Source organism: Danio aesculapii, chromosome 9 (genome assembly GCF_903798145.1).
Source record: "Danio aesculapii chromosome 9, fDanAes4.1, whole genome shotgun sequence".
In the NCBI taxonomy this organism is placed as follows: Eukaryota; Metazoa; Chordata; class Actinopteri; order Cypriniformes; family Danionidae; genus Danio; species Danio aesculapii.
Window position 1 is genome coordinate 27,180,424 of NC_079443.1, and position 25,907 is coordinate 27,206,330.

Consider the following 25,907-nt stretch of genomic DNA (forward strand, 5'->3'; position numbering starts at 1 on the left):
GTAGAGCGCCGGACTTGTTGGAGTCTTCATTGGGAGAAACAGATCCGCTTTAATGAAGTATATTTGTGCTGCAGGTCATCAGAAACTTTCAAATGGCAGTTTCAGATCTTTTTCTGGTTTGGCTGTCAAATAACGTGTGAAGAGTCCTTTTATGCGGATTTGACAGATATTTTATGCATGTGACATTGTTTTTTGTTCTTTTTCGGACATTTGAGATTAAATGAGCCCACTGACGTATTGGCGACTTTGATTGGGAAAAAGAAAAAAGCGATAATGTTTCACAACCCAGCACGCGATGTATCAAATAATTCAAATAGTCTTTCAAAGCCAAACCAGCTTTAATAAATTCAACACCAAAGCTCGATTAAGTTAAACTGAAACACATTTTATATGTCGTACAAAATAGGCTCATCCTGTAAATCAAGCTGTTTCTGAAGCAAACGCCGCATTGGTCTTTGATTCGGCGAAGATTAGCTGATGACTCATGAGATCTGTCCGCTCTGTTTTTGAAAAATGATAATCATCTTTCCAACTGTATTCACCAGTACCTTCCTACAATCAAGCTCTTGTAATTTATGCCATGTTTCATCTCTGCATGTGGTCATGTCCATGCAAAAGCAGAGCCCACAGATATGATGCCAATGTCTGTATATGCGCATATATTTCGACAGGACGTTAATGCTGTTATGCAGCTTACAACAAACCTTGAACATTTTATACTTGGCTTAATGCTGCATGTTTTCTTCCAAATTCATATTCTTTCTTCTTCTCCTCCTCGGTGTTGTGTTTTAGTATCTTCAAAGAGCTGCTGTAGTTTTCATTAATAGTTTGCAGTAGTTTATGGTTTGATCATCTGTGTTTATTTGAAGTTTTATTATTATTATTATTATTATTATTATTATTATTATTATTATTATTATTATTATTATTATTATTATTATTATTATTATTATTATTATTATTATTTATCTATATATCCTTATTAGTACACATGTAATAAGTCATTGACGGACAGCTGTGTAAATTTTTTTTTGTCTATTTTATATTAATGTTGAGTGTTGTTTTTTTACCGGTAACACTTTACAATAAGGTTGTACAGTGCTCAGCATATATAAGTACACCCCTCACAAATCTATCTTTAAAATTCATATTTTTAATAGGAAGCTATACAATATTATATTTGTGCAGATACATTAGATTAGTCAGTACTGAAGCCAAATCTGGAGCCTATCTAACAAAATAACTTACGATAACGGTCCAAAAACTCGTACACCCACATTTATATGTTATAGAAAAATGTTAAATACAAATTTAAAAAAGAGGAAAAATCAAGAGAAGCAAAAAAAAGAAAAATTTTGCAGAAATTTTGTAGGTTGTAATGTTATTTTCAATATTTTGCTTGAATTTAATTGTATTATCTTTCAACTTCTAAATATGTTTGGGGACTTAAATATTATTTTATAAAACATATCTGTTTAATAAATCTGTTTTACCAAAACACAATTGCATATATTTACTGGGAAATGCAAAAAAATATTCATTTTCAAAATGGGGTGTCCTCAATTATGCTGAGCACTCTATTAGATAATGTTAATGCATTTACTAACATGAACAAACAATGAACAGTACATTTACTACAGTATTTGTTCATGTTAGTTAACGTTAGTTAATTAAAATACAGTTGCTCATTGTTAATTCATGTTAATTCATGGTGCATTAACTAATGTTAACAAGCATGAACTTGAATGTTAATAATATTTAGTAAATGTTGAATTATGATTAATAAATGCTGTACAAGTGTTGTTCATTATTAGTTCATGTTAGTAAATTAACAAATGAACCTTATTATTAAGTGTGACCTTTTTACCTTAATTACAATTGTTCTGGTAACCTTTTAAAAAAATAAATAAATAAATAAGTTTTGAGAACTAATATAAATTTAATTACAGTTAAAGTGCAAATAACATATTAAATTAAATATGAAATTTTAAAGCAGAAAGACTGAAAAAAAAAAAAATAATAATATATATATATAATTATTCTGACTTCAACTTAGTCTTTTTTAAATATTTCCCAAATGACGTTTAACAGAGCAAGGAAATTTACACAGTATGTCTGATAATATTTTTTCTTAGAAAGTCTTATTTGTTTTATTTCAGCTAGAATAAAAGCAGTTTTTTATAAAAAAAATAAAATAAAAAAAAACATTTTAAGGTCAAAATTATTAGCCCCATTAAGCTTTATATTTTTTCGACTGTCTACAGAAAAAACCATCATAATACAATAGCTTGCCTAATTTCCCTAACCTGCCTAGTTAACCTAATTAACCTAGTAAAGCATTTAAATGTCACTTCAAGCTGTATAGAAGTGTCTTGAAAAATATCTAGAAAAATATTATGTACTGTCATCATGGCGAAGATAACAGATAACAGGGTGGCGAATAATTCTGACTTCAACTGTATGTATATATTTTATATATATATATATATATATATATATATATATATATATATATATATATATATATATATATATATATATATATATATATATATATATATATATATATATATATATACATATTAAATTAAATTGAAAAAGGCAGATTTACAGTATGATATTAACCAGCATAATATAACTGCCCTGTGTTTAACATTGGTGTTTTCATAGTTAACCCTTCAGTGTTTTACCTGCCCCATTTGTTTTTGTGTAAAGGCCACAGATAGCATTTTAGCCGCCAATCTATTTTCAGCAATATTATATATATATATATGTATATATATATATATATATATATATATATATATATATATATATATATATATATATATATATATATATATATATATATATATATATATATATATATATATATATAGTATATAAAGGGTTTGAAAGACTATTATTGGTCAGGAAAATGGCAAAGCCACAGAGGAGCTGATTGGAAAACTGGGACTAGGGGAAAGTTTTGTGTTTTTTCTTTTTTTTTTTTTTTTTGCGAGTGGTAATAAGAAAGTGTATAACATAAAAGCACTACGCTTTTAATCACACTGTTTAATGAGGAGGAATTTGAATATCTGGGCTCTCACTTTGACTCTTCATTAATGTTTAATTACGCAGAGCGGTACAAAGACCAGAATGCCATTTGTGACTTAACATTTGTGTTTTGCTGTTAAATTAAACATTAATTTGAAAGCTACATAAAGACACAACTCAACTTTGAAGCGCATTTGATAGTAGGGTTAATTATCTCCAATTTTCCACAACTCCTGAGATGAGTCTGGCAGAGAGAGCTATCGGCTTCCCAGAGAAAACAAAAGCAAAATCAGAGGAAACCGAGGAAGATGCACTGCCTTTCCATCCTGCTTTCTCATGCGCACTGTTTCATTCGATGGCTAAGCTGGAGTAAAAACATTATTAACAACAGAGCATAAATAAAATGTCTGTAAAATGATTTAGGAGCAGGAAATACTGTTTCTGTAGCATGCATTCATCAAAATGCAATACTAAATGAGTGAGTGTGTTTGATTAAAATCATGAGAGGTAACATGCAAAAACAAAATCTTCCACAACTGGAAATTGAAGTGAGAAATAACACAATAATTATTAATATTAATGAAGAGAACGGGATTAGTTGTCAAACTGTAAAGATGTCACAAGGTCATTTAAGTCCAGTATACTGTTACACAAAGTGTTTTGCCTGACAGTGGGTCATAACCCTCCTAAATGAAAGGAAAGTCTTTATTTTTCCTGGGCAATAACTCTTTGTCTTGAGATGTGCTAAATCGTATGTTCTTTCTCGGAGAGAGTCATTTCGCGGCTCTAATCTCCTTTTGTAATCTGCTGTCTGAATCTCAAATCCTTCCGTTCACCCTGCGATTATTACCAAATATAAAGTATATTTTGTTTTGAACACTGAAATTAATGCACAATACTATGTAAGCAGCTTTGAGAGCAAGCAAATACCTTTCCTTCAACTCCTTTGCAAAGTGGACTTAAAGAAGAAGATTACGTGGTCGCAAGCTTAGACGTGCAGGAATATATTTTATATTTGAGCGCTTGAAAATACATAAATCTTTTTTCTACTGGACTCAGGAGAAGATTTTTATTGAAATAGGTTTTAATTTGAAGTTTTGACATTTTCATTATGCCTTTTCTGCCTTCTGACAATTTTTTTAGTTATATTCTATATATTTACTTGATATGTTTTTTAAAATCTACAATAGTCTGACATATTTTAAATTGCCTCCATGAATTGATTTTAATATCAAAATGTGCACACTTTTTATCATTTCCACCATAAGAGCCCTATAGTTTCTGTGATTTTTGTGAAAACAGAATTGAGTTCAGAAAGAGTTCAGATGCAAAAACTTCTAAGTGCCGTCTGAAATTTCATCTGAAAATTCTGAAAACTTGCCTCCTTTGTGTATGTTGAGTTATTTTACTTTAAAGACCATGAAAATAACTTACTTTTCTGCCATAAAAGTGACCTTAATGAACCTACACTTAGGAGCTTGATAAAAAATCTCATTTTAAAAGAAAATTTCAGATGGCATTTAGAGGTTTTTGCATATAAACTCTTCAATTAGTTAATGCCGTTGTTATGGCAAAAACGTAGCGTGTTATTATTATTATTATTGTTGTTGTTGTTATTATTACTACTATTATTATTATTATTATTATTATTATTATTATTATTATTATTATTATTATTATTATTGAAATAAATGAATTAATAGCTCATTAATCATTGTTTATTTCGAAGTAATAATGGCTTCACATAATTGGACTGCAAATAAATTTTAAACCTAAAAAGTCCGGGGGACTCTTGAAATAGAGAGTAAAAATAAAGGTTTTGATGAATAAAATAAATAAATAAAATGGAGTTAAGAAAAATATTAAAAGGGAAAAAAATGTTTTTTTAAAAATCAACATGATAAGAAAGTAATAAACAAGCAGACAACCATTTGGGTGGGGGTGATACATTTTAGTGATAGATTTTATAGGGCCTGTAATTTTGTCTGTTACAAAAGGATAAACAAAAAAAAACTTTAACAAATATTTTATGGATATTTTAGATAGTTTTTTTATGTATTCATAATTAGGATACATAAAAATACAAAAAAAAAAAAGCAAAACAAAAAGAACTTTCTCTTAGTAGGGAGTCAGCTATTTTATCTTTCAAATTGTTTTATATTAGATTTCAGATCACAGAAGGCTATAAATAAGCATATTGGACATTTGAGATGTGATGGAAAAACACTGTGATAAAATAAAAAGCAAATCAACTAGTAAGAAACTGAAAAGAGTTGTAAATAAGTGGACATGCCATCGAAATGAATCAAATTTCAGTCATCTTGAGACAAAGAAACAATGTCAGAATTTAAAAGTACAGTACTTTTAATAATTAAAACTTCCAGTTGTATTTTTTATATACAAATGACAAACAACTAAATACTCTATGCCTTGAGCCTACAATCTGACATCCTCTGAATCAGATATACTTTGATAGAAATCACAGCAAAGTCCAGTTGCAATGCCCCAGTAGTGTAATAGTCAGGTTAGGACTGTTTACATGAACAACAATGAGTGACAATCCGAACAACACTTAGTAAATACACAATGCACCCCTTCATTAGCTCAATTCTGCAACGTGTCCTTTCAAAAGCAAGATACTTAGCGGTCCTTCAAGGCAAGCCATTGGAAGAGTCACGTCTCAGCTACTCACTATAGGCCTGTCAGCCTGTCATCATCTACAGTAAACATGCCTGAAAGCTGCCGCGTGCCTGAGATACGAGATCTGACAGAGCCTGGCCAAAGATCTTCACTTCTGTGGACAGTTCAGGAGAAGACGAATGGACACAAACCACATGCTCTTCATCACTGCGCCTATAAACATGCAATGACCACCGCTGGCTTCATTCCAGATGCTGCAAACTGCTTTCTAATTGTTGCTTTTTCTGCCCAGTTTTTGAGGATGGATTTGTTTAATTATTCGTTTTGCACTGGCTAACTTTAGGAAAGGATTTGTCCTTTAATTTATGTTTGAAGTTACATGGAAATACCATAATATTAGTACATAATGTGATTCCATAATATTATGCTTTAATATTACCAAAATATTTTGGTTTATTGTCACAAAGACAAAGATAATTATAATAAATAAATAAATAAATAAAATGTTGGCAGTGTCAGTAGTAGATGACTTGAAAAATTTGCAGGTTGTAAATTTTATTAGAAAGAAAGAAAGAAAGAAAGAAAGAAAGAAAGAAAGAAAGAAAGAAAGAAAGAAAGAAAGAAAGAAAGAAAGAAAGAAAGAAAGAATTTAGGGAAACTTATGTAATTGCAAAAAACATTGGTAAGTATTATTATTATTATTATTATTATTATTATTATTATTATTATTATTATTATTATTATTATTATTATTATTATTGTTATATTAATTATAAAAACTATTAAATACATTTAAATTAAAGTATTATAGTAGTAAACTCATAATAATTCCTAATGCTAATAATGAATAATAGTGCATTAAAATAATGATAATACTAACAGCAAGACATAGATAATAGGTATAATAAAAATAGTTATGAAAGATATGATAAAAAGCAGTTTGGATCAAGGAACGGTTATGGGAGCAGTATTTTCAGACTTGAAAAAGGCTTTTGATACTGTGAATTATGAAATACTCATAAATAAATTGAAACAAATAAACTTTTCACAACATTTTCCTCTAAACTGGTTTAAATCATACTTGGATTGTAGACAGCAATGTGTTCAAATTAACAGTGTGAAGTCAACAATTTAAAAAATGCAAATTGGGTGTACCACAAGGCTCAATATTGGGACCATTGCTTTTCTGTTTGTATATAAATGATCTACCTGAAAGTTGCATTGAGGTTGGTTGTCAAATGTGTGCAGATGATGCAGTTATTCACTAACTAAGCTACTGGTTTGTATTTCCCAATGGCTGCAGCACAACGGTTTAACTCTAAATTACAACAAAACAGTTTCAATGTGTTTTTCGTTAAAAGCACTTGATGTATTTAAAATCCAAATTGACCAAAAGGAAATCAAGGAAGTGAGTGAATTTAAATGCCAAGGTGTCATTTTAGACACAAAGCTTAAGTTTGATGTCCATATTAAGAAAATTTTAAGACTAATAAGACAAATCTAAACTGCTTTGTTATGAGAAGACCATATATATATATATATATATATATATATATATATCTTTTAAAGCAGCGCAAATGTTTGTGCATGCTGTGATATTACCACGTATGTCTTATTGTGCAATAATCAGTTGTTAAGCCTGTAATGTCACTTTACATACAAACTTTAAAAGAAATGGATCAGAAACCAATAGAATGGCATCATTGTTAAATTCTTAAAAATATATAATTTGTTAAGTTTTGATGGGTTTTTTTAAGTTTTCATTTTTAAAAACCATGTTTAAGTCTTTACATGGTCATGCCCCTAAAGAAGTCTGTGAGTTGATACATAAATTCAGCAGTGATGGGGCAAAGATTAGACAAGCAGTAAGTGGGAATTGTAGATTGCAAAACCACCATGGGTCAGTCATCCTTTTCAGTGAAAGGTTCACATCTATGGAATGCCATGCCTGTTGATTTAAAATTACAATCAGAACTCTTTTTCTGTAAAACTGTAAGAATGGTTGAAATCTTTACAGCAATGTGAACGTTAAGTATTATTCTTTTAGGTTGGTCAGGTTTACATTTCTCTTTAGTATGCAGATTGGCTTACATTTTAATTCTTGTGGCTCTGTACTGTACATGTTTGTTGTATTGTGTTTTTTTTTCTTGTTTGTTTATTTTTTTTAATGTAAAGCTTAAACAGGGACAAGGGCTAAAAATTAGCTATATGCTACATGCCCTATGTATGCAACATTGGTTGCTTTGTATAACAATGTCAAGAGTATGGTCCCTGTTACATAAACAAGCAAAAAAAAAAGATTACAATATTTATTTGTTTAAAAAAATTACAAAGTGTTTATTCACATTTTACTTATTTATTCATTTTTAATTCATTCATTCATTCATTCACTATTTCATGCATTCATGCATGCTTACTTTTAAAATGGTGAACCACAGAGATTTATTCTGAATCTTGATTGAAAAAGCATCTCTCTTTTTTGTTGTTGTTGATGACAACCTATTAATAAGCCACTCTAATTACAAATTCAGGAAGATGTTTGGCACATGCCGCATATTCAAATGCACATTATAAGTTACTAAATTGACTTTGCCTTTACTGTGAACACTGAAAACACTTATCACAAGCTGCTCACAGCAAAACACACTGTATTCTTGTCTGAAATATGCTCACCAATGTTGTTTTTAGATTTTGGCACTTTTTAAGATTTAAGATTCTGTCTACAGGTGAAAAAAGAAGCAACGGTCTGAGTTTTAGCTCTGCTTTTTCTGCAGCTTGACGCCACATGCCGGCATATGATATTTCAATCAGCCTCAGATGTTTCCTCTTGATTCTCCAACACTCATGCCAGGCACCTATTGTCAATAATACGAGACAGTTGTAAGGTCTTAGTGCAGACGCTTTTGTGTAAGAGGATTGCTGGATTTGATAGTCTTTTTTCTTGCAGGTGACGCAAACGCGGATGCGATGAGACTCGGATTTCCATTGTCTCACGTTTTTTTGTTTCCTGCCGCACTGAAAACTGATAGGCTGTGTGATAAAGTTCTTTGGGTTTTCAGGATGAATGTTTAGGAAGATAATACTTTTCCGTGGGTTATTTAGACAATGAAAATATTCTGTAGGCGTCTTTGTTTCTCGCAGGTGAGATGTAAAGAGCTAAATTATACAAAAATGGGAATTAGCTGTCAACTGTACAACTGTCTTTCCACTGAAAAAAAACAATATTACGGATATTCTACAAGAAACATTCATTTTCACTTATAAAAAATGTGACAGGGCCTGACCTTTAAGTTTGTCTTCCTCAAAAAGTCATTCAAAAACAAGCATAAAATCATACAATTCAGTGATAGAAAGCATCCTTGATCACTGTCAGCTTCTCCATCCAATTATGTCCCTTCCTTTGAGTCATAGCTAGGGCCAGACAGAATCTACGGACGATTTTTGCTATTCCTGCGCAGAATTTTGTAAAAAATCTGCGGATTTATTAAATGTTTACAATGAAAATCTAATTAGATCCACTTATCTGGTAAACAAAGCAAGTCTCTCATATAATATATCTATTAAAAGACAGACAGTTTTACTTTACAAACTGTATTGTAAATAAATCAAATGAACATTTTCATATTTGTCAATAATATTACTGAAATTATTTTAAAAACTGAATAAATATAAATGTACACACATTGGTACAAGTAAATAAATAGATTTAATGATGAGCTAAAAATCTGCAGAAATTTATGAGTTTTTGCATGTGCAGATTTTGTGTGGGCCTAGTCATAGCCTAAATGGTGTATTGCACACATTTTATGTTCAATTTAATGCAAATGTGACAGTACTGACAGAAACATGGGTCAAATTTATTTGTATTATATATTTGTAGTATTTACTTGTAGAAATTATTCATAATTTCATCTTTTTAATCAATTGATGCGAATGATAACAACTTAAACTTGCTATTTCTGAAGTTTTTTTCTAAATAACAGTTTTTAGCATAACAAAACTATTAAAGCTGTAAGTTCAATTGGGCTGAGGACAAGGACAATGACAGAGTTTGTTCATTTGTAAAGTGTTTTTAATAAAGAACAAAAGTCTGAGAACCAAATGAATGACATAACCCTTTACAGAACAACTCACAGAAATCAACTCAATCCATTTTAGAAATTTTTGGGATGAAATACTTTTTATTCACTGTGTTTATGTTTTTATTTCAGGGACAGATTATGTACGTTTCTGGTAGAATGTCCCATTTATATATGTTGGTTTATATATCCGCTGCGTAAAAACGTGCTGGATAAGTTGGCGGTTCATTCCGCTGTGACGACCCCAGATTAATAAAGGGACTAAGCCAAAAAGAAAATGAATAAATGAATGGTTTATTATCCTCAAGATAAGTGCAGAACATACAATTAAACTATTTAAACATGACCAATTTAAATCTTCAAGCATTTTTCTCATGCAAATGGTCCTTTATATCTTTTTCTGGTTGAAATTTGTATGCATGCATGCTGATATTTTTCAATGCAACGTTTTTATTGTTATACCTGATTGGTCAATCATACTTCTTTGTGGTCCAATATCTTTCTGTCATCATCTGTCATTCAATCATCTGTCATTATTATTTAATCACTGAAATGTAATTGTAAACCTATACAACTGTCTTTGTGTGGAGGAAAGCAACAGGTTTATTGAATATTGAATGCAGTGGAGACCGAAAAAAAAAATGTTTTCTTTTCCACATCCGAAGGTGGACATACAGGACATACTGGGGTCACACTTTATTTTGATGGTCCATTTGTTGAATTTAAGTTGCATTGCATCTACATGCTAACTAATTCTCATTACATTATAAGTAGACTGTTAGGTTGGGGTTAGGGTTAGTGTAAGTTGACATGTACTTGCAAAGATTCTTATAGTCAGTTAAATGTCTGTTGAAGGAGCAGTATCAAAAGATATTAAGCAGACAGTCTACCAATACTCAAATGGACCATCAAAATAGTGTTACCCATACTAGTCTAGAACCAGTGTTGTTATTGATAAATAATGCTCAGTAATTAAAATAAAGCTGGAATTAAACACAACAGATGTATTAAAAAGAACTGTTTACCTATTAACTGGAGATCAAAAAATTTAAAACAAAAAAAAAAAATCCGTTCTTCCAGTGGTCTTTCTCATAAAGAAACGTGATGTTCTCAGCGGCCCTAGAGTTTCATCTGAACGTAGGAAAACAGATTTCGTTTTGTGGGAGCTTTGAAAGTGATAAATGCATATGGCTCCCTGGGCTCATAACCCTTCTAAATGAACCAGAAAGGCTGTGCGAGTCAAAGCACTGCACAACAGCGTGAGGAAACTTTCTAGCGCAGGAGATTCTTACTCTATTTTGATTCACTAGTAGACGTAAATGTTATGTGCTCTGTCACATTAAACACAGGATAATAAAAGATTTACAATATACTGTACTCTACTTTTCAAAAGTTTAAAGAAATTTTTATTTCTATATTTTTTTATTTGCCAAACATGCGTTCAATTAATTAAAAGTGACGGTAAAAACATCAACAGTATTTCTGTTTAAATTAAATGCTGTTCTTAGAATTTTGTTCATAAGAAAAAAAACAGACTGAATATAATTTAGTATAACAAAATACATATCAGAATGATTTCTGAAGAATTGACTGTGACTGTGAAGACAGATTTAATGATGCTGAAAATTCTGCTTTGTTTACATATTGATGAAGTATATTTTTAAAATATATATTGTTTTATAGCATTTATCACATACACTCCAGCCACTTTACTTAGTACACCTTACTATTATCGAGTTGGACCCCTTCTGCCTTCAGAACTGCCTTAATACTTCGTGACATAGATCCAACAAGGTATTGGAAATATTCCTCAGAGATTTTGGTCCATATTGACATGATAGCATCACGCAGTTGCTGCAGATTTGTCAGCTGCACATCCATGATGTGAATCTCCCATTCCACCACATCCCAAAAGTGCTCTATTGGATTGAGCTCTGGTGACTGTGAAGGCCATTTGAGTACAGTGAACTCATTGTCATGTTCAAGAAACCAGTCTAAGATGATTTGCTTTTTATGACATAGAGCCCTGCTGGAAGTAGCCATCAGAAGATGGGTACACTGTGATCATAAAGGAATGGACATGGTCAGCAACAATTCTCAGGTAGGCTGTGGCGTTGACACGATACTCAATTGGTACTAATGGGCACAAAGTATGCCAAGTAAATATTCCCCACACCATTACACCACCACCACCAGCCTGAACCGTTGATACAAGGCAGGATGGATTCATGCATTCATGTTGTTGAGGCCAAATTCTGACCCTACCATCCGAATGTCACAGCAGAAATCGAGACTCATCAGACCAGGCAACGTTTTTCCAATCTTCTATTGTCCAATTTTGGTGAGCTTGTGCAAATTATAGCCTCAATTTCCTGTTCTTAGCTGACATGAGTGGCACCCAGTGTGGTCTTCTGCTGCTGTATCCCATCTGTCTCAAGGTTGGATGTGTTGTGTGTTCAGAGATGCTCTTCTGCATACCTCGTTGTAATGAGTGGTTATTTGAGTTACTGTTGCCTTTCTATTAGCTCGAACCAGTCTGGCCATTCTCCTTTGACCTCTGGCATTAACAAAGCATTTGCGCCCACAAAACTGCCACTCACTAGACATTTTCTCTTTTTCAGATTATTTTCTGTAAACCCTTGGGATGGTTGTGCGTGAAAATGCCAGTAAACCAGCAGTTTCTGAAATACTCTAAATTAGACTTGCTGACAATAGCTTTCATTCAAAAATATAAAACTGACCCAAAACTTTTGAACAGCAGTGCGATTTTCGAATTCATGGCCTTTTTAATTCTGTTAATTTGGGCAGAAATAGGAACTATATACAGCACCTCCAATGTTGTGATTGCATTTCAGGGCTGCTAAGTTTCAACTGATAAATGCGGTAATCCTGGTATTAGTAGAGATATAAGGATCTGCACCAGCATTTAAGGTTAATGGCAGCAGTGACAGAAGCATAAAAAGGAATGAAAGTCGACTCCAGATGCTTAAGACACTGATCAAAACCTCTAATGAAAGAACGTGAACTTCCTTAATCGCAACTATCCCTCATCTGACACAAGTGTTTTGTCTTGCCCTAAGCCGGGCAGATCTTCGAGACCTCAGCTGAATGCCTCACAGATTGCAAATCTAACTCTCCACGCCGCTGAATTAACCAGCCTCCACACTAATTTCTAATCCCGGTTGAGGTTGATTGACAGCGGTGGCAGACTACGAAATGGCTTGGTACCGTCATTACGAGCACTTTTTTTTTCTGTGTGAGAGTTTGGGATTATTTAAGATTACTGTTTAATGCCTTCTTAATCTCTCCTGCAGAAAAAAAAAGATTTCTGGGCAAAATACTGGACAGCAAGTACAGTGGTAGTGATAAGATATTATAAGTGCGCGATGAGATATGAAAAAAAAATGCCTTTTTATCCTCGCTTTGCCTCATTATGAGAGCTAACTCTGCTATCAATTTATTGATAAGCGTTTGACGCATACGAAACACCAACCGAAAGATTATCTCGCTTTAGATAAGTCCTAATGAAAAGTCCATCCACAACAATGACTGGACAGAAATGTCAGAAAATGCTTCTGAATGTTTAAGAAATCGGCAACCAGTCGCTTGTGTGCAGATAAAAAACCCTCTCTCTTGAGGGTTTTTAGGAGGTATGACACCAGCTTCAATTGACAATATAAAGTCCTCACGAAGACCCTAGACGTTAAGCCTACTGAGCAATTGGGTTTCTCTATAGATGGTTCAATCCCTTTATAAATGTATTGAGCAACTTGGCTAAGCTGCGATCTTAAAGTTTGAGCTAAAAAAAATGAGGTTAGATCATCAGAGATTAAGCAAATTGTTATTAAAAGGTGAGACCTTATGAGATTAAGAGCGATGGCACTCCATCCAAATCTTCACAACGTACACTGTAAAAAACATCCTTATATTAGCATTTTTCCACTCTTTGTAATTATTGTTTTTATTTTTTTTCACATTTATTCATGCTTTTGAATAGCATTATAGGGCATTGATCTTTCAACAAACAACTTTTAACCTTGAAAACTCCAAATAAAGATTTTTCTATTAACATTTCTAATAGTTTAAAGTGACATATTGTCTGGGTTGGTGTTGTACTGTATATTATGGTACAAAAACCTTGTAATAAGCTGCCAGTACATTTTCTGTTATTTTAATGACTTCATTCATTCATTTTCTTTTTGGCTTAGTCCCTTTATTAATCAGGGGTCGCCACAGCGGAATGAACCGCCAACTTATCCAGCACATGTTTTACTCAGCGGATTCCCTTCCGCACTTGCACACACTCACATGCACTATGGCCAATTTAGCTTATTCAATTCACCTGTACCGTACAGTATGTCTTTGGATTGTGGGGAAAACCTGCACCCGGAGGAAACATGCAAACTCCACACAGAAACACCAACTGACCAAGCCGGGGCACGTATTTTACAGACTTATTTCTGTATATTATTTCTTATACATTATCAAACTATGAAAATTTTAATAAAAGTAAGTTTGTTAAACTGTAAAGTTTAATTTTCAGCATCAAAAATCAACAGAGCAGAGATCAACATCCCATAATGCAATTCACAACAGTAAATAAAACACTTGTAAATCACAAAATACGGAAACTGTTAATTAAAGAGATTGTTTTTACAGTGTATAGATTTTTAGATGAATAAGTATCTGTATTACATAGCTACTAGGGGTGTAACAGCACAAAAAAGCATGATTCTGTACAAAAATATGCTAACAAAATATTTTGGTTTTAATGTTTGTGATCCCATTCTAATCTCCTCTGTCTGTTTGACACACACAAGCACCAGCGTTTGTTTACTGAAGTCTGAGAAGTTAAATGAAGACTCACTTGATCTCAGGATAATCCTTTATGCAAAATGGAAATAATTAGTTTGAATTTGTCACATTTACAGGTTTGCATACAGTTTTGTGCTGAGGAAAACATATCTCAAACACCTTTCTTTAACACCAAACACTTTTGTTAGTAGCTGCATACATAACTCATGTATAAAACTTTAACAGAGATTGACCATAGCTTGTGATTCAAACTGGTGCTTTTCTGTTTATTTCCACTTTCAAATTGCATTATGGGACCTTGATGTTACAAATGTAACTGTAGTTTAACAAAATTACTTTTATTGATATTTTAGTTGTCTGAAACAATGTATTGTATGGTCAATGGTCAATGGTCAAATAAGCCATTATCCAAAAATGAGCGATCAGCTGCCAGTATATATTTTGCAAATGTCTTTTTTACAACGGAGGACAGATTTTGACTTAGTTTGAAGGATCTCATATAAAGCATGTCTCATGACTTAGATAACTTGTATTGTGCACTTATCCTGCAGCAGATCACTCTGTGTTCTTTGATATTTTTCAGATGAGCTCACAACAAACCTACTGATATATAAACAGCGTTGCCAATTAATTTTCAAGGAAAAGTTGCTAAAGGCAGGTCAATTCGGTGCTTTAAGTTGCAAAATTATGTCGCGAGGCCATTAACATTCCACAGATGTTTTTATTCCTTCATTCATTTTCCATTGGCTTAGTCCCTTTATTCATCAGGGGTCGCCACAGCAGAATGAACCGCCAACTTATCCGGCATATGTTTTACACAGCATATGCCCTTCCAGTCACAACCCAACACTGGGAAACACCCATACACTCTTGCATTCACACACATACACTACGGCCAATTTAGCTTATTCAATTCACCTATACCGCATGTCTTTGGACTGTGGGGGAAACCAGAGCACTCGGAGGAAATCCAACGTGAACTCTGGGAGAACATACAAACTCCATACTGAAATGCCAACTGACCCAGCCGTGGCTCGAATCAGCGACTTTTTTGTTGTGAGGCGATCGTGCTATCCACTGTTCCACCATGTCACCCCTTTACAGATGTTTTAACTGTATTTTTAATTATGCATTGCATTGTGGTGTGTTTAACATGCAATACAATATACATACATATATATATATATATATATATATATATATATATATATATATATATATATATATATATATATATATATATATATATATATATATATTTACATTTACATTTACATTTAGTCATTTAGCAGACGCCTTTATCCAAAGCGACTTACAAATGAGGACAAGGAAGCAATTTACACAAGTATAAGAGCAGCAGTGAACAAGTGCTATAGACAAGTTTCAGGTGTGTAAAGTCTAAGAAGCAAAGCATTAGTAAAAAAAAAAAAAAAAAAAATATATATATATATATATATATATATATATATATATATATATATAATATATTATAATATAATAATATATATATATATATATATATATATATATATATATTACCTAACAACTGCAACTAGCAACATAATTCACATGCTTTGTAATGCTAGGCACATCTCTTTCCAACTTTCTCCAGGCTTATGTTTTGCTTGGCCAGTTAGCGGTTCAGTGTTTTCTATTTGTGTAATTTCGAGGGGGAAAAAAGCCTTTTAGTCATTTGAGTCTCTTTTCAAAAGTTGCTCAAAGTTGGCACAATTTTTTAACCTAGGCAATTAAAAAAGTTTAATAAAGTTGCTAAACTGGCAACATTTCTATGAATAAAAGCAATATTGTCTCATCCTTGTGAGAAAACACAGATATTGAAGCCATGCTCCATACATAGATGTTTTGCCATCTGTGTTTAAAACTGCATTTCTTTGCATTCTTTACAATTTATATATATATATATATATATATATATATATATATATATATATATATATATATATATATATATATATATATATATATATATATATATATATATATATATATATATATATACATATATATATATATATATATATATATATATATATATATAAATATATATATAAAGACCACGGGGTGGTTTTCCTTAAGGGGTTCAAAGAGATCATTTATTAATATGGACTTTTTATATACAAACACGTACTATTTTAAGGTACCAGCTTTAGTACAATTTAATGAACATGGACATGGAATAATGGACATGCACATTATTCGACTTAGTTTTTTATTGAAAGATGTAATAATGTATACAGTCATGCACATGTTTGGACAGCTAATATGATGGTGACTTGATGATTCGCAAAAGTTGCAGACACCTCTACCACTATCACTAGCTTTTTTGAGGCAAAATTAATTTAAACAACCAGTTAATTATATGATTAGGCTACTATAATTATGAAAATCCGCTCTAAATGTAAAACTAAACAAATTGCTAAGTACTCTTGACACATGAAAGTGTATGCCTGCAGCCCACAACAAAGGTGGAAAGTTATTGTCATATTTAGCAAACCATTTACCGTTATGTAATTTTGCTCACATGAATAATTGAATATTAATCAGATGATGTCATTACGCCGCTGTGCTGTCAGCCAATCATTGCATTGCTGATCATGATTTCGAGGATTGATAGATCAGTTGTTCACAACACATGCAGCGGTCTCAGATCAGTTCATTTTAATCTGATTTGCGAACTTGTTTGTGAAACCAAATTAGCCAGAAAGCAGTTATCAAGATTAAAAGATCCAGGATCTGACAAATTATCTTAGATAATTTAAAAACGGACCCCTGTACTGAACATTTTCAATACATATACATGGCTATTGATATTCCAATTACTGATACATTGGATTCTCTACCTTGCTCTAGCAGATGAAAAAAACTGATGAAATATTGAACTTGTGTCATTGCGTCCTACCTGAATCACATTCTTTCGGCTAGATTTCTCTTTCGTCCACTCAATTACAGCCCCATTCAGATCCACACCATCTGGTTTACCACCTGGTTTCTGGGGAGAAAGTACAATTAGATGAGCACATTTGCCAAGACACTAAATAGAAACACCACATTTCTCATGTCTTATGTGAGTCTGTGAAAAAAATAAACAGTTGACGAACATGATGTTTTGAAACCGACTTTAGAATCAAACATTTTATGAAACTTGCATGACATTTTTTAGGAGATTATCACATTTATATTCAGATTCGCTTTGTACACGTGCAGCACGATTAATAAAACAGCTCTATGTCAGGCTCATAAACTAGAGGGTCTTTTCATACAATGCTACGATTTTAATGAGGTGGCAAAGATACTTAACTTCATCCTGATAACCTCTGTGTCTGTTGCCCTCAGAAATGGCAGAGAGCTCGAGGGCTTTATGACCACTTGACCATGAGTGATGCTGAAATTAATATGAGCGGACCCCATCGATGGCCCTGACATGCCATTTTTTTGCAAGCATGTGAAGGTAGCAAAGCTCTTTTCATCTGTAACGCATTTCTCAATCACTGCCACATGCAGCTCAAAACAGCAGAAAAATTATATAGTCGTAGAGTACCGTGCATTATGGGTAGATATTCCCTTTTTTTCAGCAGTGTTTTAAATAGTCGGGATCAAAGGCAAAGTTTAAAAGTGAGACAAATATGGAAATCATTATGCTTCCCCACCCAGTCGCTTACAGTTTTGCTGTTTAATGCACATCTGTAGCTGTTCGTTAGGTTCTGCTGTTTATTTTATGTTTCATTTTCTAGATTTTTACACATTAGCCTATTCATTTATTTGTTTTACTAAATGAAGGTATAATTATGGCACGAATATGTGTCCTTTTTACATACATGGTGCAGTTTTGTTGGTGCACTTACCAAATTTGACACAGCTTCTTGTTTGCTCTCTTTATAGAATAATAGTTGATTGGAGCAAAGAACAACCCAGGTTGAAGTCCAGTTTTTCCTGTGAAAATAAAAGAAATAAAAGAGGCTATGTTAATTGACTAGCTAGGTAGATAGACAGACAGACAGACAGACAGACAGACAGACAGATGCATACATACATACATACATACATACATACATACATACATACATACATACATACATACATACATACATACATACATACATACATACACAGTCTCGATTCAGTCTCGCTTTTTTATGTCTTTCAGCCATGTAGTATTGTCATGTTTTACTTTAAAGTATTTAATAAATAACTTAAATAACAGTTTGTACTTGGATATAAACCCACGTCTACTTTAGCAATCAAAATAAACTCGCCTCAACTTTGTGATTCAAATGGCTGCTTTAAATACGTTGTTACACCAATAGGTGGCGATAAGCAACCGTTAAAAATATATCCCACTGATTCATTGATTCAGATTCATCCAGTAACGAAGCACGATTTTATGAGCGAGTCATTGAGTCGCTAATTCATACTGATCTTTAAATATTGAAGTGAATACGTCTGTAGAGAAAATTAAGCGACCATTTCACTGTTATTATTGGTTCTATGGATTTGCCATTGTGTTTTGAGTAGTAAAAAACATAATTTGTGTTTTATTGTATAAACTACAGATCATTTCTTCAGAGTTTCAAACAAAATAGTGTCATTTAGAGCAAATGTTTTGCAGAAAATGCCAAAAGGCCAGTATAACATATTCCATATTTCAGATCTTAAATATTGGGGGTACAAGTATTTATGTAGTTACATGTTTATTTATGTGTAATTACATATGTATATCATTTTATTCTAAAAACAATCTGAGCACCTGAATATCCAGAAGCAGCTCTAATATATATATAGATAGACAGACAAACAGTCAGATAGACGAACCGTAACTTCTTTCCTCCTTCAGCAATTTTGGCTTTGTTCAAATATTCCCCTTTTAAAACAGGCTGTAACAAAATAAAACACATTGACAAAAATAAATTAATCAATTGAAACAAACTGGTTAATTTGTTAATTGATTTAATTAGTTATTTTTTGTGCTTGATAATTTCCATTTCAGTTTAGATTTGTGTTCTCCAAAACAATCATAATATTGTTAATGTCCAAAAACACAACAGGATCATACCTGCAACCCAACAGAAACATCACTGTTATGCTGAGACTGATTCCTCCGGTGACGGTTGATCTAAAATAGAGAATCTAGGGCTGAGTAAATGAGTATATTTCCAAATATATATGATTTAATTCAATCACAATCCTGCTCAAATTATTGATTGCAAGGTTTATTTTCAGCTCTTAAGGCAAGACACTGCAGGCATTTATAAAAATTATCACAAATATTTATCACCATTCTTATAGATTAGTGATTACATTGCAAGCTGTTTTGTACACAAAATGTACATGAGTCATTAATTTAAATATGCACTAATTTGCATACATTTCTATTTTATAAAAGTCAGGTTTAAAGTTTTAAATTTAGACATTGGAGTCAAAGGTTTTTACTGTTTTATTCAATTCAATTCAATTCACCTTTATTTGTATAGCGCTTATACAATGTAGATTGTGTCAAAGCAGCTTCACATAAAAGGTCATAGTAAATTGGAACAGTGTAGTTCAGTTTGTAGTGTTTAAGTTCAGTTCAGTTTAGCTCAGTTCAGTGTGGTTTAATAATCACTACTGAGAGTCCAAATATTGTAGTATTGAAATATTTTATCACTCCACAATTCAGAAATTATTGAAAATATTTTTCAAAGCTATCATTTTGTTTTACTTTGTAGAATTAAAATTTTGCATATAATCTGGCAAATGATGTACCTATTATCCATATCTCTCTGTAAAAACCTTCACAAAGATATACATAAAACTGTGATGCTGGGTGTATAAAATCTGCATGGAGATTTATGAATGCTGTAGAGAAATAACTTAAAATGTATTGGCCTTGAAATCTACAGACACAGGTTGATTAAATTAGTCCAAAAAAGCCCCAAAATCTCAATATTGTAAAATACTGCATGAAAAAAACTGTATTTTCCCTCCAGTGTCTTCTTGATTTTCACAAATGTACAGCAAATCTACAAGACCACATTTTATGACAGTAAGAAGTGAAACAGAAGCGCATGATATTGAATGTTTGGATGGAAATGGTGGGATGCTGAGAGCAGTAAAAGCAGTGCTGTTCTGCCCTCTGCTGTTCTCTGTCTGAGTGTTTCTAAAAACAGCCAATGCAACAGGAAGCTGCCGGTGTTAGCTGTTAGGTGTTGAATGTGGAAATGTAGTCATGCACACTCATACACATTGATTTCCAGAATGAGCAGAGATTGTGAAGGAGTGTGACTGTGCTGATGCTCACGGGTTTTTGTAGTGTTTCGGCCTCTGGCAGGACCATAGATTTGGTCTGGCTGAGTCTTTCTCCAGTGCTGCTCTGAGAGTTCTTGATTCTCAGCTGAACGGCTCCAGGAAGCACCAGTGCTGGTGGCTTTTGCATCGCTATGACACTGAAAAAAAACATTTACATTGGCTGAGCATGTGGACGCTGCACGAGTCAGATGCATCAATAATATAAGCATAGTTTTGAATGACAGGGATTCTGGTAACATTTTATAATGAGGTCTTATTTGACATTATGCAGTGCATAAAATAACACTCTATAACAATGATTAATCCATTCTGAGCATTTAATATTAATATCATTTTTAATTGTAAGTTCATTAAAAGGTTAATTCACTGCAAAAATGACAATGACACTTTATTTATGGTGTTGTCATTACAGTGTAGTTAATTATTTAACAATATCAGTACCGTTAAATAATTATATGTACTATATGGTTATAATATGAGCTAGGTTTGGGTTATTTGCATGTAATAATGCATAATTAATTAGAGCTACTTTAGTCAATACACAGAACATAAAAGGTACACCTTAAAATATAGTGTTACCATAAATGTATTAATAAATATTGACAGTAATATTACCAAAGATAAATAATGTTTTGATATTATTTGTTGTTAGTTTTTTAACTATTAGGCCCACACAGAATCACGGAATGTGATTTTCAGCCCATCATTGAGCACATCATTTATTTACTTGTGTAAATGTGTGTAAATTTACATTTATTCCGTTTTTAAATTAATTTCAGTAATATTATTGACTAATGTGAAAATGTTCATTTGATTTATTTACAATGCAGTTGTAAAGTAATATTTTCTATATTTTAGTAGAGATATTATACGAGAGACTTTCTTTGTTTGCCAAACAAGTGCATCTAATTGGATTTGCATTGTAAACATTAAATAAAAGTAATAAAACTGCATAAATCCACAGATTATTTACAAAAATCTGCGCAGGAATAGCAAATGTCTTCAGATTCTGTCTGGCCCTAATTATGTAATTATGTTAAAATATTTTAAATGAAAATTTACTGAAATTTGATTTATTAAATTGTTATACAGTTGAAGTCAGAATTATTAGCCCCCCTGAATTAATAGCCCCCTGTTTATTTTTTTCTCCCCAATTTCTGTTTTACGGAGAAAAGATTTCTTCAACAAATTTCTAAACATAATAGTTTTAATAACTCATTTCTAATAACTTTTAATAAAAAAAATATTTTATCTTTGCCATGATGACAGTAAATAATATTTTACTACATATTTTTCAAGACACTTCTATACAGCTTAAAGTGACATTTAAAGGCTTAATTGGTTAAGGTAGTTAGGCAAGTTATTGTATAATGATGGTTTGTTCTGTAGACTATCGAAAAAATTATATAGCTTAAAGGGGCTAATAATCTAGCCGAAATAAAACAAATAAGAATTTCTCTAGAAGAAAAAATATTATCAGACATGCAGTGAAAAATTCCTTTCTCTGTTAAATATCATTTGGGAAATATTTAAAAAAGAAAAAAAATTCAAAGGGGGCTAATAATTTTGATTTCAACGGTATAAAATAATTTTTTTGTTCAAATAAAGAATTATTTGTAGGTAATGTCGGAGAGAAAAGACATATTTAATGACCAATTAAAAGAAAAGCATCAAATGTACAACCTCAAATATATTTGGTTTTCTATTTGACATTGTATATTTCATGGTGTTTGTTAAATTAGTGGATGAAATATGAAAATAATATAGTTTCAGATAGTTCAACTAGCCTGGTCTTAGCTAGCATTATTTTGTTTCGTAGTAGCTTTGAGTTTGCTCACAAAACCCTGCAACAGTCGTCAAGCGAAAATCACAGTAAAATTTAACTGCAAATTTGTCAAAATCAACACAATTTACAAATACATCACAACGCTGCATTAACTTCCTCAATCGTTTCATTTACTAAGCTGCAATATCTGTTTACGCTCTGTTTGAAATGTCCTTTTTTAGGATATAATGTTTGTGCGAATAGAGCTTACGTTTGGTTGTTTTCTTTGACTTATTTCACAAGTGTGTCATTATTTATTAAGGAGCCAAATGTTTCTTGTCAAAGTTTCACCATCAGTGTGATTGCACCATCGAGAGAGCAGAGGAACTGAACCGTCTCATGTTTTTTTAACATCTAACCTTCACAGCTACGACTTTTTTTGTTGTTTGCAGATGCACACATGCATACACTAATGAACTTCCTTTTTTATTCATTCAAGTTATTCATTTATGAACTGTAATTTATACATTTACACACAGTACAAATGCTAAGACTTGTAGCATTTGTCTTCAACATAATAACAAACTCCTAAAGGTTTGAAACAAGTAAAAGGTCAGTAAATGATGACAGAATTTCTACTAAATAACATGACTTTATTTTAAGTAATAATTAATTATAGATGTTTCCAAATAAATATCATTTTTCTTGCATTTTTACTATTTGTATTAGACAATTTGATGTTGTTGTTCTTAATATTATTATATTTATTATGACATTTAAATTATTATTCTTATTCTGATTATCTGAGGCAGTACAAAGACACTGCCTAGCTGTAATAAATATTTTTAATGTTTCTGTTACTGGAGAACCATGAAATCTGCAGCTGCCATGATAACACATGACAGGAAATAAACAAATCTTAAAAAAAAAAAAAAAAAGAAAAACAGCGGAAACAATACCACTTTCAGTTGTGCATAGCAAGTCTTATAGTGTTTTATAGAGTGGGCGCCAGTAATTCCTTTGTAATGAATTGTCAGTTTAAAAAACTTATAATAATGTATTTAAACATGAAGCTTACTGTATATCAGTTCTGGCACTTTCCCATACGTTATGGAGACTCGCATGCAAGGATTTCACACTTAACATTAAAACTAATTCTTCTGACGTGCCATATATTCAAAGTCAGTATGACTTTAGTATTTAGCATGTTGACATTTCAATGTAATAAAAATATAATAATAAGCTCTAGATATGCAAATATCAAGTACAAATCTGTCCCACTATGGAGATATTTCTTTTATATTTTTCTTTTCTTTTCTTTTTTTTATAAAATCAGTAGCCTAATTACTATACATACAGTATATACAGTAGATATAAAATCTGTAAACATATCTTTAAACATATTTTTAAAACGTGAAAGCAGCCATCAGAAAAAACACCATTCAACCATCCTAAAACTATTTTCATTTGCATCTTTTTGGTTTATTTTCACACAAGTTCTTTCATCCTGTCATAGTGCTGCTGCTCATTTTTAAAGTGAGTAAAAAATACAGATGCTCGTACCTGATTCTCGGTCGTGTTTCAGATAAAATACTGTTCAGAACCTGTTTGAGAAGTGATAGAGAGAAAGTGTCGTTTGGAGGAAGTGTTGAAGTCACATGGGACGTCAAACTCAAGATGTGCAAGCAGTAGTGCAAACATGAGGCTTCTGCACTTCCTGAGGCCTGGTATTACTTTGAAGACAAGATGGCCACTGTCACAGAGATCTGTTACAGCAGATCAGCACCATAGACATATTATGATGAACAGACTGATTTCTTGGCGAAGAATGCTTAAGCTAGGTCTGCTTTTGGGGCAAATCACGATTTTTTTTTTCAGACTAAATATTAAATTGTATGAAGTTTATATGACATCTAGACAATGTTTATTGTGAAATCTATTAACCATAAAATTACTGAGGTACTGCAATGTGGCTCACTTAAAACAAAATAAAATGTTTTGTCATAGTTTATTTAAGTGACTAAGTGTTAAAATTTTAAATAAGTCCATATTTCTTATGGAATACTATTTACTATCATCTGTAGTCTATAAAGACTATCTATATCACAATATAGCAGATGACTGATCTTTTCCATTTCTACTGTGTAAAGGTGTGCATTTAAATAGGTCTGTGGTGCACCGTGGTGCTTTTTCAAACAGGAAACAGTATAAAAGCATGTGGTTTGAAGCCCCTTTCCCCGTCATTTTCATATTACACTGAAATAAAATAATTTAAAAATAGGATGAATTTAAAAAAATAAATAAATAAAAAGCAAAATGTACCTTTAAACTCCATAAATAATAATAAAAATATATTTAAATATTTTTAAAATAACAGAAATAAATAAAATAAAATACCCTTTTTTTAAAAATAAAAATAAAATAAAAGCAGTGACCAATATAATAAGGGTGCCCCCAGAGTATCAAGTATATTATTTTAAAATAAAATGTGTTTACCAAAATTAGTATAGTATTAGTAGGTCTAAATATTTAACCTCACCATCAAATGGTCACTATTTTGTCTCTGATTATCTAGAGATACAATGTAGTACTAATGTACGTATAAATGTACAAGAATGTAAATAACTTTTAAGTAGAGATAATCCATATTCTTTATCTATTTAAAGTAATATTATGTATGTTTTTAACTTAATTTTGTCTGAACCCATTATCAAGCCATTATTATTTGTTTAAAGTTACAATTAAACTTTAATAAGATTTTCATGAGTAGAAATGGCATACTGGACGCAGAGCACAATCAGGCCACTAGATGGAAATCTTAGGTTTATAGGAAATTAAAACAATGTGTATTCTAATGTAAAATACATTATGCCGTGTCAGATTTATACTTTTTAAAACACAAGTCAATTATCATTTCTCTGCATTTCTGCACCCATAATATACAAGAGATATGTTAATTAAGCAAGATTTACCAGAGCTTAAATTCGCCAGCATCCACGTGCAGTATTAAAATGCAGCCACTAGATGGAGACAAACACTCGCTCAAAAAAGGATTTTTCCAAATTTAAAGGTGGTATGCGAAATTTTGTTAACTAGTTATATTGTTATTAGATGTCATGTTTTAATTTGTATTATTTTATGGTCTACAATTTAATTAACAAAAATTTTCTAGCTGAAACTATCAGGCTAGAAAATTATCAGAGAGATGCTGGTATTGAAATAGAAATTTCCAGGTGCATAAACTTACACGATAGCTGGTTATGTATGTG

The 25,907-nt window shown here is 31.8% G+C and overlaps 1 protein-coding gene across 1 annotated transcript in view; it reads right to left on the reverse strand.

Moving 5' to 3' along the window:
* Positions 1-24,311, reverse strand: part of arhgap15 (Rho GTPase activating protein 15) — a 67,421-nt gene extending 43,110 nt beyond the window's left edge. Inside the window, exons 1-6 of the mRNA XM_056465519.1 lie at positions 24,202-24,311; positions 20,866-21,010; positions 19,642-19,701; positions 19,401-19,462; positions 18,434-18,521; positions 17,491-17,580 (exon numbers count right to left, since the gene is read on the reverse strand). Of these exons, the coding sequence (XP_056321494.1) occupies positions 17,491-17,580; positions 18,434-18,521; positions 19,401-19,462; positions 19,642-19,701; positions 20,866-21,000 (435 nt within the window). The 5' untranslated portion in view covers positions 21,001-21,010; positions 24,202-24,311. The remainder of the gene's footprint in view (positions 1-17,490; positions 17,581-18,433; positions 18,522-19,400; positions 19,463-19,641; positions 19,702-20,865; positions 21,011-24,201) is intronic.
* Between the last annotated feature and the right edge of the window lie 1,596 nt (positions 24,312-25,907).